The sequence below is a fragment of the Penicillium maclennaniae genome (genome assembly GCF_028827695.1).
Source record: "Penicillium maclennaniae strain IBT 15551 chromosome Unknown utg000007l:1.0-4884863.0:1.0-4888362.0, whole genome shotgun sequence".
NCBI lineage: Eukaryota > Fungi > Ascomycota > Eurotiomycetes > Eurotiales > Aspergillaceae > Penicillium > Penicillium maclennaniae.
In genome coordinates, this window is record NW_026623219.1 from 3,619,891 (window position 1) to 3,644,850 (window position 24,960).

A 24,960-nucleotide genomic window follows, 5' to 3' on the forward strand; every position below is an offset into this window, starting at 1 on the left:
ATGCTTGGCACTTTGTATCGATTGAGAATCTTGACTTCCTCTTTCGCCAATTAGGCGACTCGAAATCTTTAGCTTTTTGATCTTGGTATTTAATAGTACAGTAACCGACGATCTGGTTTCATCGTTGCGTCATATCAGCACATAATTTCTACTTTCGTTTTGTTGCTGTCAGGGCTAAATGGTGGGACAGATGGTGAGATCGAATGAATCACAGGCATCGGAACCCAGTCGGAAGAGTCGAAGCTCTGAAAATGCGAATATGAATCAATTCATCGCGAAGATCTCAGATGCGTTGCCCAAGTCCGTAGCGTCACTTTTCAAAGGACGTTGTTTAAGGCAATGCTATGATCGTCTTCACAAGCCGGATCGTCTTCAATAAGTCTCGGTACCAGAGTCCGCGTAGCTTCAAGTAATTCATTAGAGCTTCAAAAGAGGGTTTAGCTTTCTACCAGCCACAAATAAAGTTTGAAACAAAAGTTTAATTATCATGCGTGGGACTCTATGGCTTGAGTCATGTACAAGGCGATAACTTTCTTTGAGAGAGAACTCGATAGGGCCTGATTTAAAACAGTGGGCGCTCACGTGAAAGCATTCCTCAAAGCTGGAGGGGTTGAATTATATTAGGCGTTTAATATTACATAACAAAACGAAGCCGAAGCTATGATGTATCTCACTGGCCATGATTTTGCTTGTAGGGGGACATTTCCACCCAGCCTTCTGGGTCCCCATTGCTGCTCCAGACAGTATGAGGCGTCTCGGGTTCTTCTCCCGAATACCTGGTCACAGACTCCGCCGAGGATGATGCACCCACGGGCATAGCTGCGGCTGAAACGCCCTTGGTAGATGAAATGGAAATAGTGGTCGTGACGACCGGGGGTGCGCCCGTCGAGGTAAGATTACCTGTCTTCGAGCCATATTGGCTGTACTGGTTGTAAAGCGGGTTACTGCGAGACGCGGTAGATTTGATGAACCGGTGTGTGAAGGGCCGGAACAAAGGCCAAACCGGAGGAATAGACATGGATATGAGAACAACCCATTCTTCAACTTCACCCCAATGGAACAAGATTCCGACACCCCCTGGTGTGTCTGTGTTAGCGACTGCGACTACTCCGGACAGGAATGACAGGATGACTTACATGAAGGGTCATCGCTCATGATGAATTTAGCTGCCCACGTTCGAACAATGGCGACTCCTCCAGCAAAAACACCGACGCCCATGAGGAAACTCAGACCCCATTTCAGCTTGCGATCAATCCGCAACGGTGCGAGCATCGTAACGGGAATGATCGCCAGATAAAAGTCCGAGATTGCCGCTACGCTCCCAACGAAATAGGTGTAGTGAACGCTTGTATTGTGATTGCACTGGCTCTGTCGTGCGGGGTCCCAGAGCGCATTGGGAGGACTGCATTGGAACCACGCAAGCAAGATCTGGGGGATGTTGAGGATGATATTCAATGCAGCAACAGCGATGAGACTTTTGCGAATCTTCGGATCTTCAGAAGGAAAGAATTCAAATGTTAGATAAGTCGTGAGACAAGGAAGTAATGGGAACGTACTGCCTCCTGCATTGATCTCAATTAAGAATGCCGCCACTGCAACCTTTCCAATTGGAATTGCCATATTGAAAAAGAAGACTGTGATCCATGTGAATAGAAGATAATTTCCTAGTTGATTGGTTTCTTTGACGACCGCGATTTTGTTTCCCAGCCCGTGAAGAATAGATATCACGCCAAAGCATTGTGTGATGACGGTGAGAAGCTATTGAGCGTATCAGTAGATAGCTAGGTCATATCAGGGCTGGAGATTTGTACCCAAGCCACGAGGGACCAGATTAACGCCGTTGTGCCGAATTGGTTGACTCGTAGTCTAACGTAGACGCGCAAGATCATGAGAATAGTGGCAAATGTGCCCAGCCCAAGTCCCAGACGAAGGTCGTCGGGGCCGCGGCCACCGTAGGCAGGGTAGCTTTCAGCGAGCCCCATGGTGTGAATGAGGAGGGACAGAACAGATGCAAAAGGACCGGAGCCGCGGATTTGCCCACGGTAGGTACCCTCGACCGGGACATGGCGCCGATCCACCAACGTGGATTATATGTATTTGCATCACTGCCGGGCGACCGGCCGCGAGGCTAAACGGGCAGGTGCCGGCTCCACTCGGATCGCCTACCCAGACCATTTTGGAACTTTGAAAGTGGATGCAGAGGCACGGATATGAAGAGCAGGATCAAGAAAGCTTGGTCAGTGTGGCCATGGATGTGCCCTAGTGTGATCGAGTGGACCCCGGATGCACTAAAAGGGTAACGGCTCCCGATCGGAACGATCGAAATCTTTGGAACTACTGGCCCAAGCATTCTCCATAGGTCCGCTGCTCGTTCCACGGACCAACATTATTACACAATGCAGTCTTTTCTTCGTTTCTTCCACGAGCTAAGAGCTTTATACCGTTTCCCAGAATTGTTCTGCGGTCATTCACTGAAAACTGGCCCTAAACGGTAGTGTGGCTGCAGACTTCCCGGGTTCTTTTTACTTGTGACTTGCCGAGGTCTTTGTGTGCCAATTGGATTGACTTCTACCACTTAATTTGGAACCAGACATTCTAGAAGGCCTTTGGATCGCCTAAGCGAAGGCCCGAGTCAGGAACATTACCGCCACTATTGAACGCCCCGCAATCAGCCGCGGAATGTTAAGCCCTCGAATACGTGAGACATCCGATGCAAGACACTGGAGGACCCAATTTTTTTTTTAATTTGGCCGAGACAAGGTCCCTGCACGTGGCCCAGATCCAATGTATTTCCGCGACGCAGATTCCCCCAAGGCTCTGTTCAAAGATTCGAGTTGAGTGGGCCCCGTAGATCCACCAATGTCACACCACGCACCGATGCCTTGTCAGGGCCTGAGCTCACTGTCATTTGAAGTCAATTTCTAGATGACCAACACGTATACAGAATGCTTTGATGTCGAGACCATCCCATTCTCCCTAGAACTTGACATAGACATATCAGTCATACATGGTCCCGGATTGCCTAGTCTCGTCATATTAGGGCAGACAGAGAGAGAGAGAGAGAGAGAGAGAGTCTCCACAGGGAGTCCGTGTCGCAAGAGTTAGGCGAATCGGTGGTGTCGGGTTTGTGGACTGTGCTACTGTTTGCGGTCCGTCGGACGAGGTAACAGCGAGAAAGCCGCAGCGACGAAACAGCGCTAGCGGCCCTCTACCGTCGGAACACGTTCCCCGCATTGCACGTCCTCCGTGGGCACAGCGAAACCGGCCGCTGCCTCGGAGCCGACAGAACTTAGCGCAGTCACTTCACTCACATAAGGACACAGACATTCAGGATGAAATAATCATGATTAGTAAGACACTCAACACACCATCACGGTCAAGCTGCTGTTCTCAGAAGCTCTGATAGAACGATGCCATTCCGCGAGCTTTCCGACGTGCCCCCGAAGCGGCTATCGCGATTAGTAGGCCATGACATCTACTCCTTAGATAGATGAGGTAACTTGATCAAGAACATGGAGCTACGCGTTGGGTGGCGGGACTAGACTACGCCATAACGCGCGGCAATACGAGGCCAACCCAGCTCAAAGTCAACCTATTTTAAAGGGGTCGCTATGAAAGGCTCAAGCAACAACAAAGAACCGGTAACATGGAATGACATTTCCTTCCGGGTTTTCGTCCGGGGGGAATACTATTAGCCCTAAGTTCTGGCATTAATCTATCGACAAGGCCATCAGTAAGGCCATCAGTGCAGCTTTCATCACAAGGCTTCGTGATGGTAGATTGAGCGCCGGGGAAGAGCCACTGTTGACGCACTTCTAGATGTCCTATTTGACAATATGTCAATTCCTGACAATTCCTGACAATTCCTGACAATTCCTGACAATTCCTGACAATTCCTGACAATTCCTGTGGCTTACATTGTCCCACTCTAACTATATGCTCATTGAGCACTCATTAGGACATTGACTCAATCTATGGGTCGAACCCTGGGTTTCTTAGCTACCCATGATACCTCAAGGAATCATTGATATAAGTAATGCAGTATGTAAGGCTACGGATTGTTGGAATTTTGATACGAAACAATTCGGAAAATATCTAGAATGAGCCTAAAGTGAAGATCTAATAAATCAATCAATCATCGAATGTAATGTGTGTATACTGGCTGATATATAGAATCAGATGGTTGAGCGAACCACCTATATGATTCTTGTTCGCATTGAATTGGGATACTGCCCCACTTCACCGCATCCTTGCCTCAGCCTCCATGATATCTAGATCCATAGCTTCATCTCCAGAATCCATCATCTATCATATCTCTCATCATTCATCTTCCATCTTCATAATTCCGAAAAAGAATAACTAAGGTCCTTCATTGAGACAAATCGAAAACTTCGTCTTTAGGAGGGCCTATTCTGATTTCTATAGTTGGGACTCTGAAGAGGAACTTCTGCCAAGGCGCCTGTCTGCGACCCGCGACTTTTCCCCAAAGATTAGTCTCACTTCACTCAACTTCACCATTGCGCCCTGTGCATACCAAATACTATCATGTCGCTACCAGATATTCTTGCAGTGGATGAGTTGGACGACAAGTCCTTCCACCACTCTTCATTGCCTGAACGCTGGACTCATCCGGAGTTCATTCACCCTCAAGATGAACGCCAAGCACGCTGGATTCAACGGGCCTGGTGGAAGGACAAGGAACGTACCTCGGTGAGATTCATGGGCAATTTTATGTGGCCATCGGGTTTTTCCATTTAACGCACCGTCTACATCCTGGAATCAGATAACGTTTAGACCACTTACCCCGATAAGGTTCCCCGTTATATTCAATAGCATGTCGACAATTTCGATAGAAAACGGTATGCGGGTCAAGATCGTTTGGCCGAAACCACAATTAAGGAATTATACAAAATATTATTATAGAAAATCGAGAGCGCCTGGATAGGGTATCATCAGACCCATCCGTGCGGATTTCAACCCACATTTAGATTCACTTAGGGTTAAAGTCGGAGATAACGTGCCTCGATTTACGGTATAACTAGTTATTATTGAAAGAGTACTTACAATCGATTGTACGGGCTTTCGATCACCCCAAAGATCAGCGGGGTGTGAGTCGCAAGGGTATGTCTAGCAGGATGGGGTTCGTGGGAATGATTGATCCTACCCATACGGAGAGTAATAATTATTGCACCAACCTGAATCGGGGGGTTCATGAAAGTGCAAAATAACAGTCTCTGTGAGCTGGTGGCTCGTCAGCTCACTTAGTTCTCCATGCATGAAATTTGTTCGTCAGTTGTTGGTCCGGGAAAGATTCCTGTCAACATTGGGGGCAGTGGATATGAAGACGATGAATGAACTTCGCGACAGAACAAACTATGCATATTAAGTAGAAGCATTTTGCCTGGACGAAAAAGGTCATCGATCTTCTTGCCACAGACTTTTTTGTGTTCCTGTGTAGACTTGGTATGACTGAGTATCACGGTCCTGCTTCTTGAATAATAATGCGCGTCGTCAAGCACCTCGAGATCTTAGATCACCGTCGATACTAAATCCGAGGCCTTATGTTCTTGATATATCGTGCCCTTTGGAACGATTCCATCGCGGTCTGGTTTTTTTTTTTCTGGCTCCTGTACTACTCTCAATGCCTCGAATTAACGCACCCCATTTGGTACCAGCCAATAAGCAGAAGCCGCTCCTTATGTTATGGATACTACAATACTAACATGAAATGAGAACGATGGGACGGCGATAGTCTTTATCGGGGCTCATTGGAGTGTACCGCGGCTGGACCTAACCTTCACAGCCTAGTTTCATCGGAATCGACTGCCTCGGAGGGGTGACCCACTTGCTATAAAGTGCCTCGTGCCCCTCTGATATCTTCGTGACGGCATATGTTTACTCAGCTAGTTCAATTGCCTATTCAGCCATGACTCTTTCCGTCGGTATCTTCACGCCTAATGGGCACAGCTACCAGCAACCCACTGGGCTGTTCATCAACAACGAATTTGTTGCCTCAAGCGGCCAGACTATCACCTCGCTCGACCCCGCGTAGGTCCACACTTTCCTCTTCATGTACAGAACCGATCGCTAACTGCAGACAGTACAGATAAGCCAATTGCTACTGTGCATGCTGCCAGTGCCGATGATGTCGACCGCGCCGTCAAGGCCGCGAAAGCCGCATTGGCAGATCCTTCGTGGAAGCTTCTTCCTTCCACCGAGCGCGGCCAGCTGATGGCGCGACTTGCTGATCTGATGGAACAGAATAGAGAACTTCTTGCTACCATTGATGCGTGGGACAACGGCAAGCCTTATCACGTAGCCCTCGAGGAGGATCTCACCGAGGCCATTGGCACCATTCGCTACTACAGCGGCTGGGCCGATAAGACATTTGGACAAACGATCAGCACGACCCCGCAAAAATTCGCATATACCATTCGCCAGCCCATCGGTGTTGTCGGTCAGATCATTCCCTGGAACTATCCTTTGTCCATGGCAACTTGGAAACTCGGCCCTGCCTTGGCATGCGGTAACACCGTTGTGCTGAAGCCCGCGGAACAGACTCCGCTGAGCGTCCTGGTCTTGGGTAAGCTGATCGCTGAGGCCGGTTTCCCTCCCGGGGTTGTCAACATCGTCAATGGCTACGGTCGCGAGGCTGGCGCTGCTCTTGCCTCCCACCCATTGGTGGACAAGATTGCATTCACTGGATCTACTGGCACCGCTCGTGAGATTATGAAGATGGCCGCTGGATCCTTGAAAAACATCACCCTCGAGACTGGCGGCAAGTCTCCGCTTCTCGTGTTCCCTGATGCCGATATGGATCAGGCAGTTAAGTGGTCCCATTTTGGAATCATGTCAAACCAGGGCCAGATTTGCACTGCGACATCTCGCATCTTCGTGCACCGGGATGTCCTATCGACCTTCCTGCCTCAATTCAAAGAGGCCGTGGAGCGTGTCAAGCTCGGTGACCAGTGGGATTCGTCGACCTTCCAGGGCCCGCAGGTGACGCGCGCTCAATACGAGCGTATCCTCTCTTACTTCGAGATAGCGAAGAGGGAGGGTGCCACGATTTTGACCGGTGGTGCTACTTATACTCCTGCCAGCGCTGAGCACAAACATGGATACTTCATCCAGCCAACCATTATTACTGATGTCACTGACTCTATGCGCATTGTCCGCGAGGAGGTCTTTGGGCCCGTCGTGGTGATCTTACCCTTTGATACCGAGGAGGAGGCGATTCAACGGGCAAATGACTCCGAGTACGGTCTGGGTGCGGCTGTATTCACCAAGGATCTGGAGCGTGCTCATCGTGTAGCCGCGGAAATTGAGTCAGGCATGGTATGGATAAATAGCAGTCAGGACTGTGATCCTCGTGTGCCATTTGGCGGTGTCAAGCAAAGTGGCATTGGTCGCGAGCTTGGAGAAGCTGGTCTTGAAGCCTATAGTCAGGTCAAGGCTGTGCATGTTAACATGGGCACCAGGCTATAGGTTGGAGAATGTGTACATCAATAGATTAAAGCTGATTATGGATGCTTGATGACCCAGGACGCCAACAAAGAAGCCACATGAATAATTCAATCCTGTTTGACTTTCATTAGAAATCTTTCCCACGCGAGAAGCCGGCTGTGCCTCTTGCAGAGCAATAGCATTATCAGGAATCCCTGAATGTCTATATTCTCTCAATCCACAGTGGTGAATAGCGCTTCCAATCAAATTCATCATTGAAGCAGAGCCAATATACTTCCCTTCAACTGAAGGAAAGTGAATTATATTCAAGTGGATATCAAGTGTCATTGATTTGGGGCGGAATTACAACATGACTAAAGAAAAGGTATAATACAAGCTAGTCGAAGGTGCCCTCTATCTACCTCTGCAAAAACCATCTATTTCGTCTCCTTCCATGGATACGTGACCTCATCGCCCTTCCGAATCCAGATCTTGGTCTTTCTCTTATTCACCACGTGCTCGACAAATGCTTCGCGAGTGTACTTCGCCTTGAACTTGCGGATATAGCGTGGATCCCAAAGCTCACTGGCAATACCAAGGTCCTTGCAGCAGCGCACAAGCGCATTGGAGCGACAGCCTTCCGTCGCGGTGGGGATCCCATCCGGCGAGAAGTAGTCTTGTTCGCCACGGGCGATGGAAACGAGTCTGCAATAGATTTATCAGCTTTGATCGTTGATCCGAGGTACCTTGCAGCGAACTCACCGGCCGTGACAGACAAGCGCGTATTCCCTCGTCACCGTTTTCGGCGTCACAATACTTTCACCACGCGGCGCGAGGCCCCATCCACCAGGTCCGAAAGCTTTGTTCAGAATCCGTCTGTACTTGATCTCCGGCAAATAGAGGATTCCATCCGGCTTAATCTCCACCTCCTCGGGGTCTGTCTCGGCCATCAGGATATCCGCGGCTTCCTTAGGAAAAGGAGTTGCGGAGAGTCCGTGGAATGAGCGCGTCCAGTCAATCTTGTCCTCTGTGGCATTTTCGATCTCTTGGGGTTGGTCAGAGAGTCCGCTCTTGGCGAGATTCTCTGTCGTTGCGCGGTTCGGTGTTGCGGCAGGAGCACGATTTGCTGCAGCTGCGGGGGTAACAGTTGTTGTGCGCGGTGCTTGAGCTGGTGGTGTCGGCTTGGCGGCGCTGTTTTGTGAGTTTTGGGGGCGCGTTGAGCTGGAGCTGATCGCGCGCGTCTTCATGGAGCTGGACAGGCTTTTTGTGATCATCCGAGCACGGGGAGCTTGAGCAGTAGCTCCTACATTCTGAAGAGCCTCCAATGTACGCCACGGGCGACAGCGTAGAGCAGACATGATGTGATGTGATGATGCAGGGAGCTTGTGCTGAAGCTGAAGTCACTCAAAAACGGTATCACGTGACAACACAGGTGGAAGTAGAATTCGGTTTCATGTCCGAGGAAATTGATCAGAGGAAATTATACATTGGCTAAGAGTAGAATAAAGTACATAGTTCGAATATATCAGAGCCGTCACGCATCTTGACTTTGTGTTCGCTGGTCATTGCCTTGTCGTTTCCAGCATTCGCGGAAAGCTTCCATCTGCATTGAGAGAGTCAGTGGAAAATGATGGAAGACAGCTGGAAAGGCTTCGATTGTGGTAAAAACTGCAGTTGATCGGAATCCAGGGGAAGATGTAATGGACAAGGTCGGTCTGGCTGCAAGAGAGATGGATAGAGAAAAGAAGCATAACAGATAACAACCTACCTCATTCTTGCATTCGCGCCAGTCTTTCTTTGCAAAGTAGCAGTCGTTCATTTTGTCCTGCTCAGCTATATTTCATCAGCGATTGGAACGGAAGGCAGTTTGTTCGTTGCTTACCATGACAACCTGTGCTGAAGATGCGCTTGTCCCTGTATCATGCCATCAGCAACCTCGATCGACTCTCCAAGACACAAAGGACATCGATTACCACTCATCGGGCTCATCATCATCATCATTCTGAGGGACATCACGAGGCTCTGCGTTGTTCGACATGGTCATAGATGGGAAGAGGAAGAGGTCGAACGGCTGGCATCGGCTTCATCCTTATCATTCGCCTTATCGTCCGTCTCCCACACTTTCCTCCCTACAATCAACAATGGCGACGCCCACGGGCAACGAGGCCAATCTCATCGGCAAAAGGCTCAATGTCCTTGTCTACTCCGGTTCGCTCACTCATTCCGCTTGGCAGCTGAGCCGTTTTCTGACCGACACTGGCCCGACAGGAACCGGAACTACTGTTGACTCAGTCCGACACACCCTCTACACCCTCCGCCGTCTACTTGCTCCCCATTATGCCGTTACTCCAGTAACGGGTGATATGCTTCTTAAGGAGCCATGGTCGGCTACATGCGCCCTGCTGGTAATCCCCGGCGGTGCCGATCAGGGATACGGCCGTACACTGAATGGTGCGGGCAACCGGCGCATCACCCAATTCGTGCGCCGGGGCGGGAAATACCTCGGTTTGTGCGCGGGTGGCTACTATGGTTGCAAAAAGTGTGAATTCGAGGTTGGTGATAAGACTTTGGAGGTCATTGGCGACCGGGAACTTGCTTTCTTCCCTGGTACCTGCCGTGGCGGGGCGTTCCCTGGCTTCGTCTACCACAGCGAGGCGGGTGCACGAGCGGCACATCTGGACGTATCGAAGGAGGCATTGAGCACCGAGAATTCACCGACGCACTTCCGATCATACTATAATGGCGGTGGTGTTTTTGTGGATGCAGCCAAATTCAAGGACCAGGGTGTTGAAGTGCTAGCCAACTACTCTGAGAAGCTCAATGTTGATGCGGGCGAGGGCGCAGCAGCTGTCGTTTACTGTAAAGTTGGCGATGGAGCGGCTATATTGACTGGACCGCACCCGGAGTATGTGGCCCATGCGGACGTGACAAATTAACTCACTGACACTCTTTTCCAGATTTGCTGCAGTGAACCTGGACCCGAAGGCCGATGGACCTGAGTATAAGGACCTTGTTGACGCACTTGCTGCCGATGACAAGGAGCGTACAGACTTCTTGAAGGCTTGTTTGTCTAAACTCGGACTGCAAGTTGCGCAAGAGACAGCACATGTGCCTTCCCTATCGTCGTTGCATGTCTCTGGTCTTGATGCCAATGAAACCATGGAAATATTGGCGTGCCTAGCACCAGCATTGACCAATGAAAATCAAAGCGAGTATCTGAAAGATGAAAACGACACCTTTCGAATTGAGCGTCCAGGTACATGGAACCTGGGCGACTTGGAGGAGTCGCTTCCCACCAATTCTTCTGCGTCGAGTGACGGTATTATTGATTACCAGCAAATCATCAAGAGACTTGTGTTCCATGATGATCTACCGTCCTCTAAGCTCACTCCTAACTTCAATCATCATGCATTCTACTCAAACCTTCGGCAGTATCAATCTGAATCGAAAGAGGGTGCTTCGCAATTTGGCTCTAACTTAATGTATGGCGAGGTGGTGACAAGTACCAACACAATCTTGGAAAAGTGAGGCATTTCCACTCTCTTATAATCTGGGCAAGTCTGACTCGATTTAGGAATACTCAACTGCTTCGTCGCTTACCTCAGGGCTTTACTGCTACCGCCACTGTCCAGGTTGCTGGGCGTGGAAGAGGCTCCAACGTCTGGATCTCACCAGCAGGCTGCCTAATCTTCTCAACAGTCGTCCGGCATCCGATGGAGAAAATGCAATCCGCTCCCGTGGTTTTCCTGCAATATCTAGCAGCCATGGCTGTAGTGAAGGGTATCAAGAGTTACGCCAAGGGATATGAGAAGATTCCTGTAAAGATGAAGTGGCCCAATGATATCTGTAAGTTGATCTCCATGCTGATACTCGACGTTGTGACTAATTTTCCCAGATGCCCTCGACCCTGAGGATCCCGAACAAAAGCGATACACCAAGATTTGTGGTATCCTCATCAATTCCCATTTCATGTCAAACGAATACATCTCCGTCGTCGGCATCGGTCTCAATGCCACAAACGCGTCCCCTACCACAGCCCTGACATCTCTTGCAGCGCGCTATGCTACTCCCGGCGCTGCCACTACCTCGCCTGTAACGCTCGAGAAGCTTCTGGCCCGGGTTCTTACAACTTTCGAGGATCTGTATACCCGGTTCCTGCGCGTCGGCTTTGATCGCGGCTTTGAGGCTATGTACTACGAAGACTGGCTTCACATGCACCAAATCGTCACACTCGAGGAGGAAGGCGGTGCTCGTGCGCGCATCCAAGGCATCACTCGGGATTATGGACTCTTGCTTGCGGAGGAAATGGGCTGGAATGACCGACCAACTGGACGGGTGTGGCAGTTGCAGAGTGACAGCAACAGCTTTGACTTCTTCCGTGGTTTACTAAAGCGGAAGATTTAAGCTGTGATGTGTGGAATTCACCAAGAGTCTACCGTGGGAACCGAGGAAGATTTCTTCGGAACGGGTAAGTCGCAGGTAGACATGAAATTAAATGTAAAGATATTCCTTCATACGGATATAAGAGCAAGAGAATTACTTCCAAACATTCGAGTCTTAAGACTGAGAGTAAACTTCCTGTTTGCCTTGAGAAGTGAGATGAAACTCAGACATCTATACTTGCGTTCACAGCACTATGATTCTTTTACCACCTTGCTAGATCAAGTGATCTACGCAACATGCATGAGTCTTCTATCAGATAAGGCATGAATTTTCGAATTTTGTAAGAGGCTTTATTGTTGAATCAACAGTTATGGTCCCAGTAGCAGGTTCCAAATTCAAATCAGTCCACGTAGTCATCAAGGACGTGGATATCTATTTCTCAACACAAAGCAGCCCGTAGGCGCATATTCATACATCCAAAAGAAAACCAGAAGAATGAACCGGGAAAAAAAAATTTGGGGCAAGGAAATGTCACGAATCACCACCCAAATCTATCAACATCAAAGAATCAACTATCACGCTTCGCCATCACTCTGGGACTTGTCCTTGTCACGCTTCAGCGTCCGTGAGATAAACGAGGAACGGTGAGTGGGGTTCGTGTTGGTATCTTGGGGCTGAGTCGCAGGGGAGAAGGCAGCAGGTCGGGGAGGTTGCGGCGAGTAGATGGAGGGGGGCGAGACAGGGTCATAACGATCTTGGACCTCGTAGTGCGAGGATGACTCGGTCAAGCCGGAGAAAGGTTGAGCCTCCCCAGTCAGGGTTGTGGGCTCGTAGGATGTGTCTTGGTTGTAGTAAGGGTGGTAGTTGTCGGGCTCGGGCGCGCCGATGATAGGGAGTGTGGCGGCCTGATTGGGAGGCTCGTAGCGGGCGCTACCACGAGAACCTGGAGGTGCAGGGTGGCTAAGGATGGGAACTTCGCTGTTGGATGGGGTCATGCCTCCTTGCACAGTGGAGAGGGGCGGGGGCATAGGGACCTCTCCGTCGTTATATGAGGCGCGCAGACCGGCCTTGCGATGGCCGGTCGAGAGGCCGCGGTATGGCGCGTTGTTGGAGACTGAGCTGTGGACACTTAGGCGGCCCTGGCTGGAGGCGCGGGTGACCGTGCGGTGGGGGCCTTCAGTCTGCTCTTCGCGGCCAATGTCGACAGCAGGTGAGCGGGCGTTCAGACGGTCGGCGATGGCGGCCTCACGCTGCATGGCGCTGGATCCGCGATGGGAGACGGTACCCGAAGAGCGGTTCTGTTCAAAGCCCGTCGCTGCAGCAGTGTTGGGATATAGCGTGTCGTTCGCTGCCGTAGCAGCGGCAGCAGGAGCAGCCAAGCCAGTAGTCTGCGAAGACTTGCGATCGCCAGCAGCAGCTTCGACACCAGGGTTGTCACCCTTGTCATCATCACCGCCCTCATCCATCTTCTCCTCCTCTTCGGGGGCGGCGACACCAGGAGCACGGATGCGGACCTTGCGCACAGCGAGAACCAAAGCACACATGAACTTGGAGCGACGAGCGGCACGGACAGTCTCATTGGACCAGTTGGACTTATGACGGATGTCGACACGAAGCTCGAGCTTATCCATGTCACCGACACCGACCACCTCAACGTCAATATCCTGCTGGAAGTCACGGCAATTCTCCTTGTCGCGGACGAACAACTCCATTTCCTCGCGCAAAGCCTGGATCTCGGCGAAGGACGTATCAAATGCGACAGGAACAGAGAGCTGCTCGTGCATTGCATTGGCTCGAGTGAAGTTGTCGACCCACAGACTGTTCAGGATGTTGTTGGGCACCTGAGTGACGCGATGATCACCGACGTTGCGGAAAACACTAAACAGCAGAGAAATGCGCTCGACAACGTACGACTTGTCGGAAATTTCGACGCGGTCGCCAATGTCGAAGGGGTGCTTGACAAACAGGAAAATGCACGAACCGAGTACCTCTTGACATGTGGTTGAGAAGACGAAAGACAGAGACAGCAGCGAAGTAGCACCAGCGGCAATGACGGTACCAAATCCAGTAGTGACGAAAGAAATGAAGACAAGAACACCGACAAGGGAGGCAACAGAAAGCAGCAGATTGTCCAGAACGCGAATAGCCTGGTCAACATCGTGCATACTGCTGTTCAGAGACTTACGCATGCGACCAAATTCGGTGATGGTTAGGATCATCTCGTCCAAAGAGATATCACCATTGCCGTCCTTGTCCAGCGAAGCAAAGCACTCCTCAGCCTCGGCCTCATGTTCATGTCCCAGAACCTCGATAATATCCTCCAGATAGAGAGACTCGCGGCCCTCCATGACAAAGGACATCCAGATACGCCGAGCCATAGCTGCAGCGCAACGCTTCCGCTCCAGAGCCTGGATAACAACGGAATGGGTAGCGGCCGAGTTGAACCCTTGCTTGCCTGTGAGTTCGGAAGCGACGTTGCCAAAGGCGGCAGTAACCTTGTCACCAATGCGGCCGACATTCTGTCCGACTTGACGACCGACATTCTGAATCATGCGCAGGGGCATCACTGAGCTGTGCTTGCTCTGACTGCTGCCACCAACCTGGCCCAGAAAGGGATCAAGTATGGTGGTGTCCTCGTCAATAAACTCGGGGCAGTACATGGGGAACATGTTGCGCGAAGCTTCGAAGAGGAGACCGACGAGATAGACATTGCGCTTGGACTGCTTGATCTTGGAGTCAAACTGCTTTCGGTGATAGCTAATGGAGATGAGCTGAACAAGAGCCTTCTCGGCGAGGAAGATCAAACTGCAGACAAGCAACGCAAAGAGGATGTTCTTGATGCTCTTCTCCCAGGATTCAACGGCGGTGCTATTATCAACTCCATATCGCATGATCTGGGGTGTTTGAGATCAGCCAATTTGACTCGAATAAGAGCGACGAGCATTGAGAAACTTACCGGAAGGAAGGTCACTAGCGAGATTACACACCAAAGTACAATGGTAATAGGGACCTCGAGGGAGCGCAGAATGAGAGCGTACTTGCGAGTTCCCGAACTGACAAAACCACAAAGAGTCTGGAAAACATAGGGAATGAACTTGGTGAAGATCTTGCACACCCACAGACTGACCCAAACAACCTCAACCCAAGTGAAGAACCAGTAAAGGTGGACACCACCAATGTAAGCGTCCTGCGCAACCGTGGCGCCCACAATTATGGGAACAGCAATCAAAAGACCGAGGGGAATGACGTAGATCATGTAACGAGTGACGATAGAAAAATTGTAGATGGCCTGGTAGATGCGACCCAGTCTGTTGATAGAACCGTCCTCCGGCGAGGCAGCCGCTTTACCGGTCATCTCATTGATTTCGGTGCGACGACGTTTGCCCGGGCCAGTGTGAAGAGGAGCCTTTTCCCCATCCTCCGCGGCGGTAGTGTTGGAATGGGAGCCCCATTTGCGGGCGCCATTCTGGCTCCTGCTAACGGTCTCGGTCAAAGGAATGTCGATAGTCGCATCGTTGGGGTTCATCTTGTCGTGAGGCAGATCCGGAATCTGCTCGAATCGGTGATTGGAAGACCGCTTGGCATTGATCCCTAAGCGACTCCTCATCTTGAAGGACGGGCGGGGAGGGGGGAAATTCCGTCCTTTTTAAAAAGGTAGCGTTTAGACGGTTGAGATCGATCCTGAAAATTGGTTCGATTATGGGCCCGTAGTGGAGAAAGGCCTGCGGGTGCGAGAAAACTTCACTGGTTGCGCGGACAGTTCTCCCCTCCTTCACGGCGAGCTGGAAGACCCAGATTTCGCGCCGGTGGCAGTTTGTCTCGCTAGGCTCTGTCTGCTGGGCCACTCTTCGCCTTCGGATGGAGTCGATCACCCACAATGGCTGGAGAGCGGCGCAAGAACAGGGCGGTGGAGATTGGATCGGCAAAGACCGCGATTGTTTGCGAGGATGCGCGGAGTGCAGGGTGGTTCAGCTCAGCTGTGAGAACGTTACGCGTGTAGGGGAGAAAACACACAAAGCCACGGTTTCACCAATGGCAAAGCCAAAAAATGTGAGACAGCCATTCTTCGTGGTGGTCCACTATGACAGTGTGCGCATTCCAATGCATCATTTTTTATTTTTTCCCTCTCCTATGATGCTACGAGCCATTCGGGATGCCTTGAAGCTAGCAGTGAGTATGACGATGGAGTAGCATCAACGCCAGAACTCTGGATCTATACTTAGCTAGCAACCTCGCCAGGCCGCGTACCTGAGGGGGAACACTTCTTAAACGTTGCCACTCCCGTTGACTTGGCCACTGGATGCAGGTCCCGCTGATCCCCACTGAGGCGTGCAGCGGATCCGCGAATCGTAGCGAGCTGAAACTCCCCCGGAGGCGTCCCGATCACAGGGGTCCAGATGGCTAGGGGTCGGTTCGACAGGTCCAGCACGGCCCAGATGGGGACACTTGTTCTAAATAGTCTCTTAGTCTCCGATCCCGCTGTCGAAGTTTCAGGTGTTTGGGATTTAGGGGGCTTGTCGCGTGGTCCCTTCATTTAAAAAAAAATAAAAAATAGGATAATTAGGGTAGGGCACAGGGTCCGGGGTCTGGAGCCCCAAATCTCTCGGAGACCTGAGATCTGAGACAGGGAGACCTCATCCACCGTGATGGGCCCCATGTTTTTGCGAGACGGTTCTCAAAATGACTTCAACATGATTTCAGCATGATTTCACGTCACTGTCTGGTTGTGGAACATAATTCGTCTGGTTTTCTCCACAGTTGCCGAGTCATGTGATCTTCACTGTTTACCAAAATCTTGGCTCCTGGGCACATTTTGTGTACTTGGAGGGCATAACGCCATCATACGGAGCACTCCAAACAGCCCGCAGGGGTGGGTAGCGCTGTCACCCTGAAGTTGACATCTTGAGATCTGCATAGTTGCGGTACATCTATTGCTTGAATATTGTTCATACTGGTCCAGATGTCATAGGTGGCTAGCTAGTGGCCAGCTAGTGGCTAGCTATTGACTTTCTGGCATTTGATCGTCAATCAGGACGTTGGACCCTGTGGACCCCAATGAAACGTAGAAACATTGAGCAAGTCAATGAGGCTAGACTGAGAGCGTCCGCCTAACATCAACCCTTTCACGTCAAACTACCCCAGGTGCCCCGGCCCATTCGATGAAACCAATGAAACATATGCCATATCTACATGTATACATCCTTGGGAGCACCCAGTCACCAAAACCAATCTAACGTTCACCCCCTCAATCTACACCGGGGGCATGTGTGGAGCTGAGTTGAAGCCCTCGCATCCTTCCGCATCTCCTCAAGAGCGGCAACCACTTGTACACGGCTCCGGCCCGTCTCCAACCCCCGCTCTGGAAAATCCTGCTCACTCTCCGGCGCCATCCCATTCGGCACAGGCGGTCTTCGGTCCAGATTTGTGGGGAAAGATTACCCTTCCGCAACAGCCTGCACGAACCCCTTGATCTCGCGTTGCGCAAGCGAGTGCCGGCCGGGATCCAAGTCTGCGTCTGCGAGAGTCCCCGCGTCTGCATAGCGCTCGGATAATAGATCCCAGGTCGCATTCACCAAAGGGAGAGAGTCGACTGTCTCCATGGGTTTGCCAAGCGCGCTAGTTATTTGTAGGAGGTTTGCGACGCGGCGAAAGCCGTTCGATGGGGACATGGTATTTGCGCCTGCGGCGTGGAAAAGAAGATGCCGTCTCCTAGGTTGAGTGGGAGCGCGACGTAGTTCTCTTGGAAGAAGGCGCGGAAATCGGGTCTTCGCCAGGCGAGATATCCTGGTGCGTAAGTCTGGCTGAATGGTAAGAAGCGGGTTGGACCACTATCAGCAGGCATGCCGGTGTGTGCGACGGCCCCCTGCAGTGTCAGGAACTGGGAGGTTAGTTGCGTCGGGGCTGGGTAGCGCACGCAGGTGTCCGTTTCCATGAAGCCGAGATGATGGTCTCGATGGGCCTGCTAAGCTGCGCCGCCAGGATGAATTGCATTAACTTGTGCCGTGATGCGGTAATCTGGGCTGAGCCAAGCGTTGCAGACGGTAGCTAGCCATGGGTTGGAGTAGTAGGCGAGGAAAGAGGCGAGGTCTTCTTCGCCGTGTTTCTGGAAAGCGTTCCAGATTCGGTCATTGATGCCGCCCGCGGCGAAGTGGTCGCCTTTCGATATGTTGTAGGCACGCTCCTTGGCGATGATTCGGTCGAAGGCTGAATTGGTGGCGGACAGGATGTTGCTGTACCGGGTGGGTGCATACATATTTCACAGGACAAATATGCCGGGACCGATGTGCAGGATGTGATGCCATTCATCCTGCAGGAGGGAGGGGGTCTCGGCTGTCATCGACCGCGCCTCGAGTACGGCGAGGTCATAGATGGGGACGTTGCGCTCCACGGCACAGGCCAGTGGGTAGGTAAATGTTTCAATGGTGCGCGAGCAGATCTGCTTGAAGTCGTCGAGCTGGACTGACTCGGCCTGATAGAGCCGTGAAGGCACGGACGTGTGGCCATTCATTGTTTCGCATTGATAAAATGATGAGCCTGCATACATCGAAGTCTCGGGCTGGGTCAAGTGTCCTGGGGCGCAACGCAATCTCCATCAGAGCCCCCGCATCCTTCAATTCTTTCTCACCCAACTAGCATAAACCGCTCCAGATTGCCATAGAGGCCTGATACGGTAAATTCGACATGTGAAGTGAGTGATGCAAGCCGGAATTCAATTTCCGAGGGAGTAGCATTAGTTCTAGAGGGTATCACAGCGAGCAAGCAGTATAGTACAGCGGTCTACCACAGGTCGCTGAATGGCAGAAGAAAAGCAGAAAAAAAGCAAAGAGCCGGAGCCTATGGATATGTCCCAATGCCGGACGCCAGAAGAGCAATAGGCATAGCACAACACTACACAACACCAACAGTAAACGAAGAGTATCACCAGTCCAATCCCATGCAAGTCGCAAGAAAATAACAACAAAATCACACAAGTTGTCGCCGTTGCTTCGTGTACCTCATGCGTCGTGATAAACCTCGTTAGCCCAACCTTGCAGTGCAAATCTATGTTGGAATCAAAAGGTTTCTTTTTGAGGAATAAGTAAGGAAATTCGTCAAGCGGGCCAGGCAGTCCAGGATCATGCATTCATCATGACCGCTCCGAGGTCCGACGTCAGGACCGCATCGGAAGGGGTGAGTTCGTCTGTCTGGCTCGCATCGGTGAGCACCAGTTGGTTCTCCGACATCGTTTCTACCAGGGCGCTGGGCCTCCCAGCAACAGTGAAAAGGACCTTGAATAGGAACATCGGCCCGTGCCCCCACTGGAAGCAGATTGGGGCTGATGCCGGGTATGGGTGAGAAGAACGCGAATCAATTCGCGCAGTTCCGTGTCCGTGGACGGGTCGTGAATAGTGTCAATGCCATCGATGACTAAGAGAAGTAAGGGTGGTAGGAAGTGCAGGAGGGTATCAACGAGTGCCAAGGCAGGTTTCCAACTAGACATCGTGCCATCCAGCATACGGAAGCGCTCTGCACTGAGGTCTAACAAAGCATCGCTGTCGACCACGCTGGGAAGGGAATCAATCAATTGGCGAATCAGACTGTAGGTGAGGGCAATCAGCCCTTGTTGGTGCGGGGTGACACCATGCAATTCGTGGGCGGGGAGAGCGCAGAAGTGGGAGATCACGGGCAGTTGCGACCGTCGGGCAAAGACGCTAAAGCAGGCTGAGATGAGAGCCACGGGGCTGGGTGCTGTTGTTTTCTGCGATCCCCCTACCGCGAGGGCCTGAGACCGCGGGTTCCTGGCCCATTTCTGTAGAGAGGTGACCACACTGACTTCTGCGAGGACCTCTTCCGGGAGGTCGGCGATCTGGTTGTCGCTGTCGAAGAATGCCTGGAGGTGCTTGGAGGCGCTTTGAAGCTCAAGACGGGCGAGGCGTCGTTTGGATCCTCGGGACCATTCGAAGGATGATGTGACTGATACAAAGTCAGCGACGAGATTCGCTCAACAGCGCCTTTGTGCGTAACTACCTACCTAGGTCTGGCGCTGCGGTCGTCAAGCAGACGATGCCGCTACTCTGCTCACTGACAGGACGCAGCTGCTGGCTCACGGCTTCGATCATCTGCACGAGTAGCTGGTCGCGTGTTTCTCGAATGCGAACACGCTCCTCCGCATCTTGTTGAATTTCCCAAATCAAGCGCCGAGTTATTGTGTTTTGGGCCGCAATCCGACGCTCTGTGCCCTGACGCCCGACCTGGCTCAGTTGGGAGTCTTCCCACAGGGCGCGGGGGCTATATGCTGCATCGGAATCCTCGTCCACATCCATCGAGTCGGACGAGCCAGCGAAGGCGTTGGCCTGTCGATGGATACAACTGACCAGGTGGTTGAACTCGGTATATGGATTTTGGCTGTGGCTCGGGAGTAATTGGCAGGTAAACCTCCTCACATACCAATCCATGAATTCGGTGAGGAAGAAAAATACTAGGGCGTACAGTTTCGCGATCGACTCCACGCTGGCGGATGAGACCCGGTCGGCCAGTGGGGCCAGCGCACTATGTATATTAAGTAGGGCTGTGAGTAAACCTTCCATCACTCTGGGGTAGTTTGCGGATGCCTAAAACGTGGGGAAAGGCAGGATCAGCCGGGTGTCACAGTACCGGGAAAGTGCATCGAACCCACCTTGAGCACCGACTGGAGGGCCCCGTAGAACAAGGGGCCATGATAGGAATCGGAATCCGGTAGAGTGGCGAGTAAGGTCGCGTGTGTTTCAACGGTGGGGAGGAATCGGTCGCAGAGAGATGAGGCGAACCGAAACACCCGACAGCGCGGCTGGGATGCCCACAGGGACTGGAGACTGCGCACCAGGGTCTGGACATCCTGAGGAGTCTGGGGTCGTTCCACCCACTCGACGGTATCTTCGGGTGTCAAATGTCGAACAAAGGACCTCCACGTCTGGGCAAGTTCGGTATGTTCGATGTCAAGGTCGGCGATGGCACGGTTTCTTCACGAAGCTTGTTAGATTGAATTTTTTGTTTTTTTTCCATCCCGCTCCGCACGGGACTTACGATGAGACGGGCTTCCAGCCCTGGACGATCAGGGCGGCAGGCAACTCAAAGGGCATGCTGCGACGCATTGGGGCCCTGAACAGGCCACCCTCGAGAGTCTACGAAGAGAGGGGGGAAGATGGAAGTTCAGACTGTCATGACCGGGTGGATAAAGGTGGAGTGCCGATCTGAAGGGGGGAAAAGAAGGAGGAAGTGAAGGATCTTAGGGGAGAGATGAAAAGGACCGGAGAGCGGGTGCAGCCGCTCCCTAAAGCAACTCAGAAAAAAAAAAAGGTACTATTAATACATAGGTAAGGACATTCTTTTCATTTTGTACGCCGGTCGATGAGAGCCTCGACCCCCCTCCACCACGCGCTCCACAAATCACCGTGCGTGGCCAACCGTACGTGGCCTGGGCCCTGCTTGGGCCGAGGACGAGATCCCCGTGTATGTTGTAGATATACCACCTCTCCAGGTACCTCGTCCTCGAGTAGTTGGGTACCTGGGTACCTATGTACCTATGGATTGAGGGTAGCGGGAGATCGAGAAGGGGAAGGGGAAGGGGAAGGGGATGGGTAAAGAGGGCGAAAGGAGGGATCTAATTTCTTTGGATCCTCGGGCTCGCTGCGAGGTTTGTCGGCTTTGCACCTCTCTGGGTTTCGAAGAGAAGCAGATAGGAATGGAGGTTTGGCGGCCAGTTCGAGATATCGCCTTGGGAACTTGATCAATCGACACTCGTGTTCTTTAGAAGCAAAAAAAAAGGGAGGGGGGGATCGGGCTTGTCGATCCAATGTGTCAAAGTTTTCACTGTTCCTGCGGGGCTGGCGATCTGCAAGACCGCTCGAGTCAAGAAGGAGATCTATGCCTAGGTCGTGGAAGAGGGCACGGCATGCCTATAAGAGACATACCTTCAGCCCGGTACAGCCCCGGGCTGTGAAGGTCCATAAAGAGTCAAAACACGGATGATACGAGAACGAGGTCGAGTGAGACCAACCAAGGCGGACCTCGGCCAGGTGGATCCCCGGTTCGATCTCTCCCCCGCGGTCAAGTGATGGATTCATGACTGCGTGGATGATGTTTTCTCTAGAGCTCTATCCTAGAGTAGGTAATGTGTCGTGTCTGGAGCCGATCTCGGGTCCCATAGCCACCCGCCTGAACTTCCAAAGTGGGAGTGTAGAACCCATATCGTCATGATCGCTTGGATCTGCTCCATCTCCACGGGGATCCATACTATGATCGGTCTTAGCTCTCCCCTCTTTTCCCTGTTTCCGGACCTTTTTATGCAACTCCACCTCCGCTCTCTCACGCTCTATGCTCCACGTCTTCTTTCGAATGTGTGTCCACCCCACGCACATCCGCCCGTTCCCGTACGTGGCTATGAGGCTTCTTCCTATCTTCTTCTGCCTCATCGCTGTCCAGGCGGATACTCAAGTGGTGCCCTCGAATAATTCCCTATCTACTTCCCCCCGACTTCCGTATCTGGGGTGCCAGCCACCTTGACGGCCAGCAGCTTGCCCCGCTTACCCAATCTCTTCTCCAGCTGACGGACGCCCAGCAAAAGGTCTGGATGGCTTGTGGACACTCACTGGCTCCCGCCCGCTAATTCCGCTTGTAGGACTTTGATATCTCGGGCACCGTCAAACAAGTGACATCTGCCAATCCCTTTGGATTGCAGAGTTCGCAGATTGCCTGCATTCCGTGCGATCCTTCGTTTTACACCGGGAATTTAGACGCCGGCCAGACGCTCGACTACGTTGTCGGCCAGGATCCTGCAGCCGTCATCCTCTACAGTGACTCGGCCACCCATTGCAATCTTTCGACTGATGCTTCCGCCGAGTCTTTTCGCTACGTCTTTACACTGATCGGCTACAATTCGACGACCATTACCGCACTGCAAGAGACCTTCAACTCTCCCAACAAGACTGTGAACATCATCGCCATGTCAACCATCAATTCAACCGGCTACCCCGGCACCGCCGACCCAGGCGGAGGCACCGGTAACGGTCCAAACACTGGTCCGTCTTCTTTTTCAATTTATCTGGGGATATTGACTAACATGATGTCACAGCGATGATCATCCTGTACACCATCACGGGTATCATCACCGCATTGTTCTTGGGTATTATCATCACGGGCGCTGTCCGTGCCCATCGCCATCCTGAGCGATACGGCCCTCGCCGATCTGTCGGTCGGCCACGACAAAGTCGAGCGAGAGGCATTGCACGTGCCATGCTCGAAACGATACCAATCGTTAAATTCAATGAGAACGATGGTGTTGACGCCGCCAAGCGAGATGTCGAGATGGCCCATTCGAATGACCCCAACCATGAACATTCCCCGACCAACTCTCAAGAGAACGTGGCCGGCCAAACAATTCCCCATGAGACCGAGATGGAGACCACGAACCAGCCAGATGACCGACTGACCCCGGCTCCTGGACCCCGGACTGACGTAACCGAAGCGGGTAACTTCTCATGTCCCATTTGTACCGACGACTTTATCAAGGGCCAGGACCTGCGTGTACTCCCTTGTAACCACCAATTCCACCCCGAGTGTGTCGATCCGTGGTTGATGAATGTGTCGGGCACATGTCCTCTCTGGTACGTTCCCACCTTCTTTGATATCCAACCAATTCCCTCCTAACCCCCATCTCCAGCCGTATCGACCTCAACCCAGCCAAGGAAGGAGAAAACGGAGAACATCCAGAAGGTGAAATTGGCGAACACGCCGAAGAAACCGCAGCCGAGGGCACCGCGGCCGACGGATCCCAAGGCCGCCACGGTCACCGATTCACCGGCTACCTGAACGCTCGGCGTATGCACCACGCCAGCGTTGAAGAGCGCCTCGTCGCCCTGCGCCGCGTGCGCGAAGCCAATCAAGATCAGCCGACCGATGAAGCGTCTCGTCCCAGTCGCACCCGCCTCGCCACCCGTCTCCGCGAACGCTTCCGCATTCGCACGCGTGCGCACGGCGTCGAGAACACCAGCCCCGGCGAGAGCGGTACCACGACCCCGACCGTCCCGGCCCCGGCGCATATGGCCCCGGAGTCGACATGATTGATGAAAAACCTCCCTTATCGTGAATCTGGAATTTGCGAAACGAATTTTTATGTGATTATTGATGAAGAGCTTTTTTTTTTTATTTCCTTTTTCTCTCCCCCTTTTTTTTTCCTTCTCTACGTCCCTTTGGCGTTGGTGATTTTCGATGATTTGGAAAGAGGGGGTTTATGGCACACCACGGCGTTTATGAGACTTGGAGGCAAAGAGCCATTCCTTTGCATTCTTGTGATTTCTTCTTCTTTTTCTTCCATTCTTGCATATACGCCATGTATATTGAGATATAGGGTGCTGTACATCCCACCGCGAATCAAATATATACTTCATTGCTGAACTGACCAGACAACTCTCCACCACAAGAGCGAGAGAGAGAGAGAGAGAGAGATCACCTCCGAGATCTATACATGCTCAAGATCACGTCCCCATAAGCAGGATCTCATCCCTCGCAAACTCAATTCCGGGGCGTCGCTATTATTCCAGGATGACCGGGCAATTAAGATCTTCCAGACTTTAAAATTCGACATGGATAAGATGGGGCAACTCCAGCCGGGAAATTACAACGCCTATGGGGCCCCAGTGACGATCAACTTCTTGGCAGACGTGGGGGAAAACGCGACCTCGAGTGGAGAATCGGGGTGCCTTTGGCCTGGGTGGAGACGGTGCCCAAGTGAGGACCCAAAGACGGAAATTTTAAGACCAGAGACCCGGAGCGCCGTGCGGAAGACCGCCCTAACATCATGAAATCTCGGGGCAATGCCCGATGGTCGGAGTATTTCCGTTTTACTATTATTATGATTATTGTTGCTTATGTTACTTTTTCCTGTGGAGTCCCAGGATCTACCTTTTTATGGGCGAGTGTCTACTCCTAATTCTTCGTTTAGGGCATAGGGCATCAGGGCATGGAAGGTGGAGTTTGGAGTCTCCTGTTCTCCTCATGGGGGGGGAGACTCGATCCTCAAAGACGATCAGAGGGGGAAAACGCGGCTCCGCAGGGTGAGAGAATAGCCCACGACAGGGCTAGGGCGAGAGGAGTTAGTGCAAGTTGCACAAAATCAGA

General features: G+C 52.0%; 9 protein-coding genes across 9 annotated transcripts; 4 read left to right on the forward strand and 5 right to left on the reverse strand.

Moving 5' to 3' along the window:
* Positions 1–670: 670 nt before the first annotated feature.
* Positions 671–1,982, reverse strand: N7477_008571 (uncharacterized protein; the record flags this gene model as incomplete). The annotated part of the gene is made up of 3 exons (XM_056970234.1): positions 671–1,077; positions 1,137–1,758; positions 1,812–1,982. The coding sequence occupies 3 exons, from the start codon at positions 1,980–1,982 to the stop codon at positions 671–673; spliced, it is 1,200 nt and encodes a 399-aa protein (XP_056820266.1).
* A 2,563-nt stretch (positions 1,983–4,545) lies between these two features.
* Positions 4,546–4,833, forward strand: N7477_008572 (uncharacterized protein; the record flags this gene model as incomplete). The annotated part of the gene is made up of 2 exons (XM_056970235.1): positions 4,546–4,710; positions 4,795–4,833. The coding sequence occupies 2 exons, from the start codon at positions 4,546–4,548 to the stop codon at positions 4,831–4,833; spliced, it is 204 nt and encodes a 67-aa protein (XP_056820267.1).
* Positions 4,834–5,926: 1,093 nt separating this feature from the next.
* N7477_008573 (aldehyde dehydrogenase ALDH) lies at positions 5,927–7,485 on the forward strand (the record flags this gene model as incomplete). Its single annotated transcript, XM_056970236.1, has 2 exons — positions 5,927–6,048; positions 6,102–7,485. 2 exons carry the CDS (start codon positions 5,927–5,929, stop codon positions 7,483–7,485), a joined length of 1,506 nt encoding a protein of 501 aa, XP_056820268.1.
* A 395-nt stretch (positions 7,486–7,880) lies between these two features.
* Positions 7,881–8,801, reverse strand: N7477_008574 (putative mitochondrial genome maintenance protein Mgm101; the record flags this gene model as incomplete). The annotated part of the gene is made up of 2 exons (XM_056970237.1): positions 7,881–8,148; positions 8,206–8,801. 2 exons carry the CDS (start codon positions 8,799–8,801, stop codon positions 7,881–7,883), a joined length of 864 nt encoding a protein of 287 aa, XP_056820269.1.
* Positions 8,802–9,584: 783 nt separating this feature from the next.
* Positions 9,585–11,847, forward strand: N7477_008575 (biotin--[acetyl-CoA-carboxylase] ligase BPL1; the record flags this gene model as incomplete). Its single annotated transcript, XM_056970238.1, has 4 exons — positions 9,585–10,348; positions 10,401–10,967; positions 11,018–11,289; positions 11,339–11,847. The coding sequence occupies 4 exons, from the start codon at positions 9,585–9,587 to the stop codon at positions 11,845–11,847; spliced, it is 2,112 nt and encodes a 703-aa protein (XP_056820270.1).
* Positions 11,848–12,401: 554 nt separating this feature from the next.
* Positions 12,402–15,433, reverse strand: N7477_008576 (serine/threonine protein kinase; the record flags this gene model as incomplete). The annotated part of the gene is made up of 2 exons (XM_056970239.1): positions 12,402–14,720; positions 14,783–15,433. The coding sequence occupies 2 exons, from the start codon at positions 15,431–15,433 to the stop codon at positions 12,402–12,404; spliced, it is 2,970 nt and encodes a 989-aa protein (XP_056820271.1).
* Positions 15,434–17,446: 2,013 nt separating this feature from the next.
* N7477_008577 (phytanoyl-CoA dioxygenase family protein) lies at positions 17,447–18,334 on the reverse strand (the record flags this gene model as incomplete). Its single annotated transcript, XM_056970240.1, has 3 exons — positions 17,447–17,704; positions 17,822–18,056; positions 18,087–18,334. The coding sequence occupies 3 exons, from the start codon at positions 18,332–18,334 to the stop codon at positions 17,447–17,449; spliced, it is 741 nt and encodes a 246-aa protein (XP_056820272.1).
* A 607-nt stretch (positions 18,335–18,941) lies between these two features.
* On the reverse strand, positions 18,942–20,924 carry N7477_008578 (uncharacterized protein; the record flags this gene model as incomplete). The annotated part of the gene is made up of 5 exons (XM_056970241.1): positions 18,942–19,124; positions 19,169–19,779; positions 19,838–20,417; positions 20,483–20,804; positions 20,869–20,924. 5 exons carry the CDS (start codon positions 20,922–20,924, stop codon positions 18,942–18,944), a joined length of 1,752 nt encoding a protein of 583 aa, XP_056820273.1.
* Positions 20,925–22,179: 1,255 nt separating this feature from the next.
* Positions 22,180–23,903, forward strand: N7477_008579 (RING-H2 finger protein; the record flags this gene model as incomplete). The annotated part of the gene is made up of 5 exons (XM_056970242.1): positions 22,180–22,214; positions 22,267–22,408; positions 22,463–22,862; positions 22,916–23,447; positions 23,504–23,903. 5 exons carry the CDS (start codon positions 22,180–22,182, stop codon positions 23,901–23,903), a joined length of 1,509 nt encoding a protein of 502 aa, XP_056820274.1.
* Positions 23,904–24,960: the final 1,057 nt, after the last annotated feature.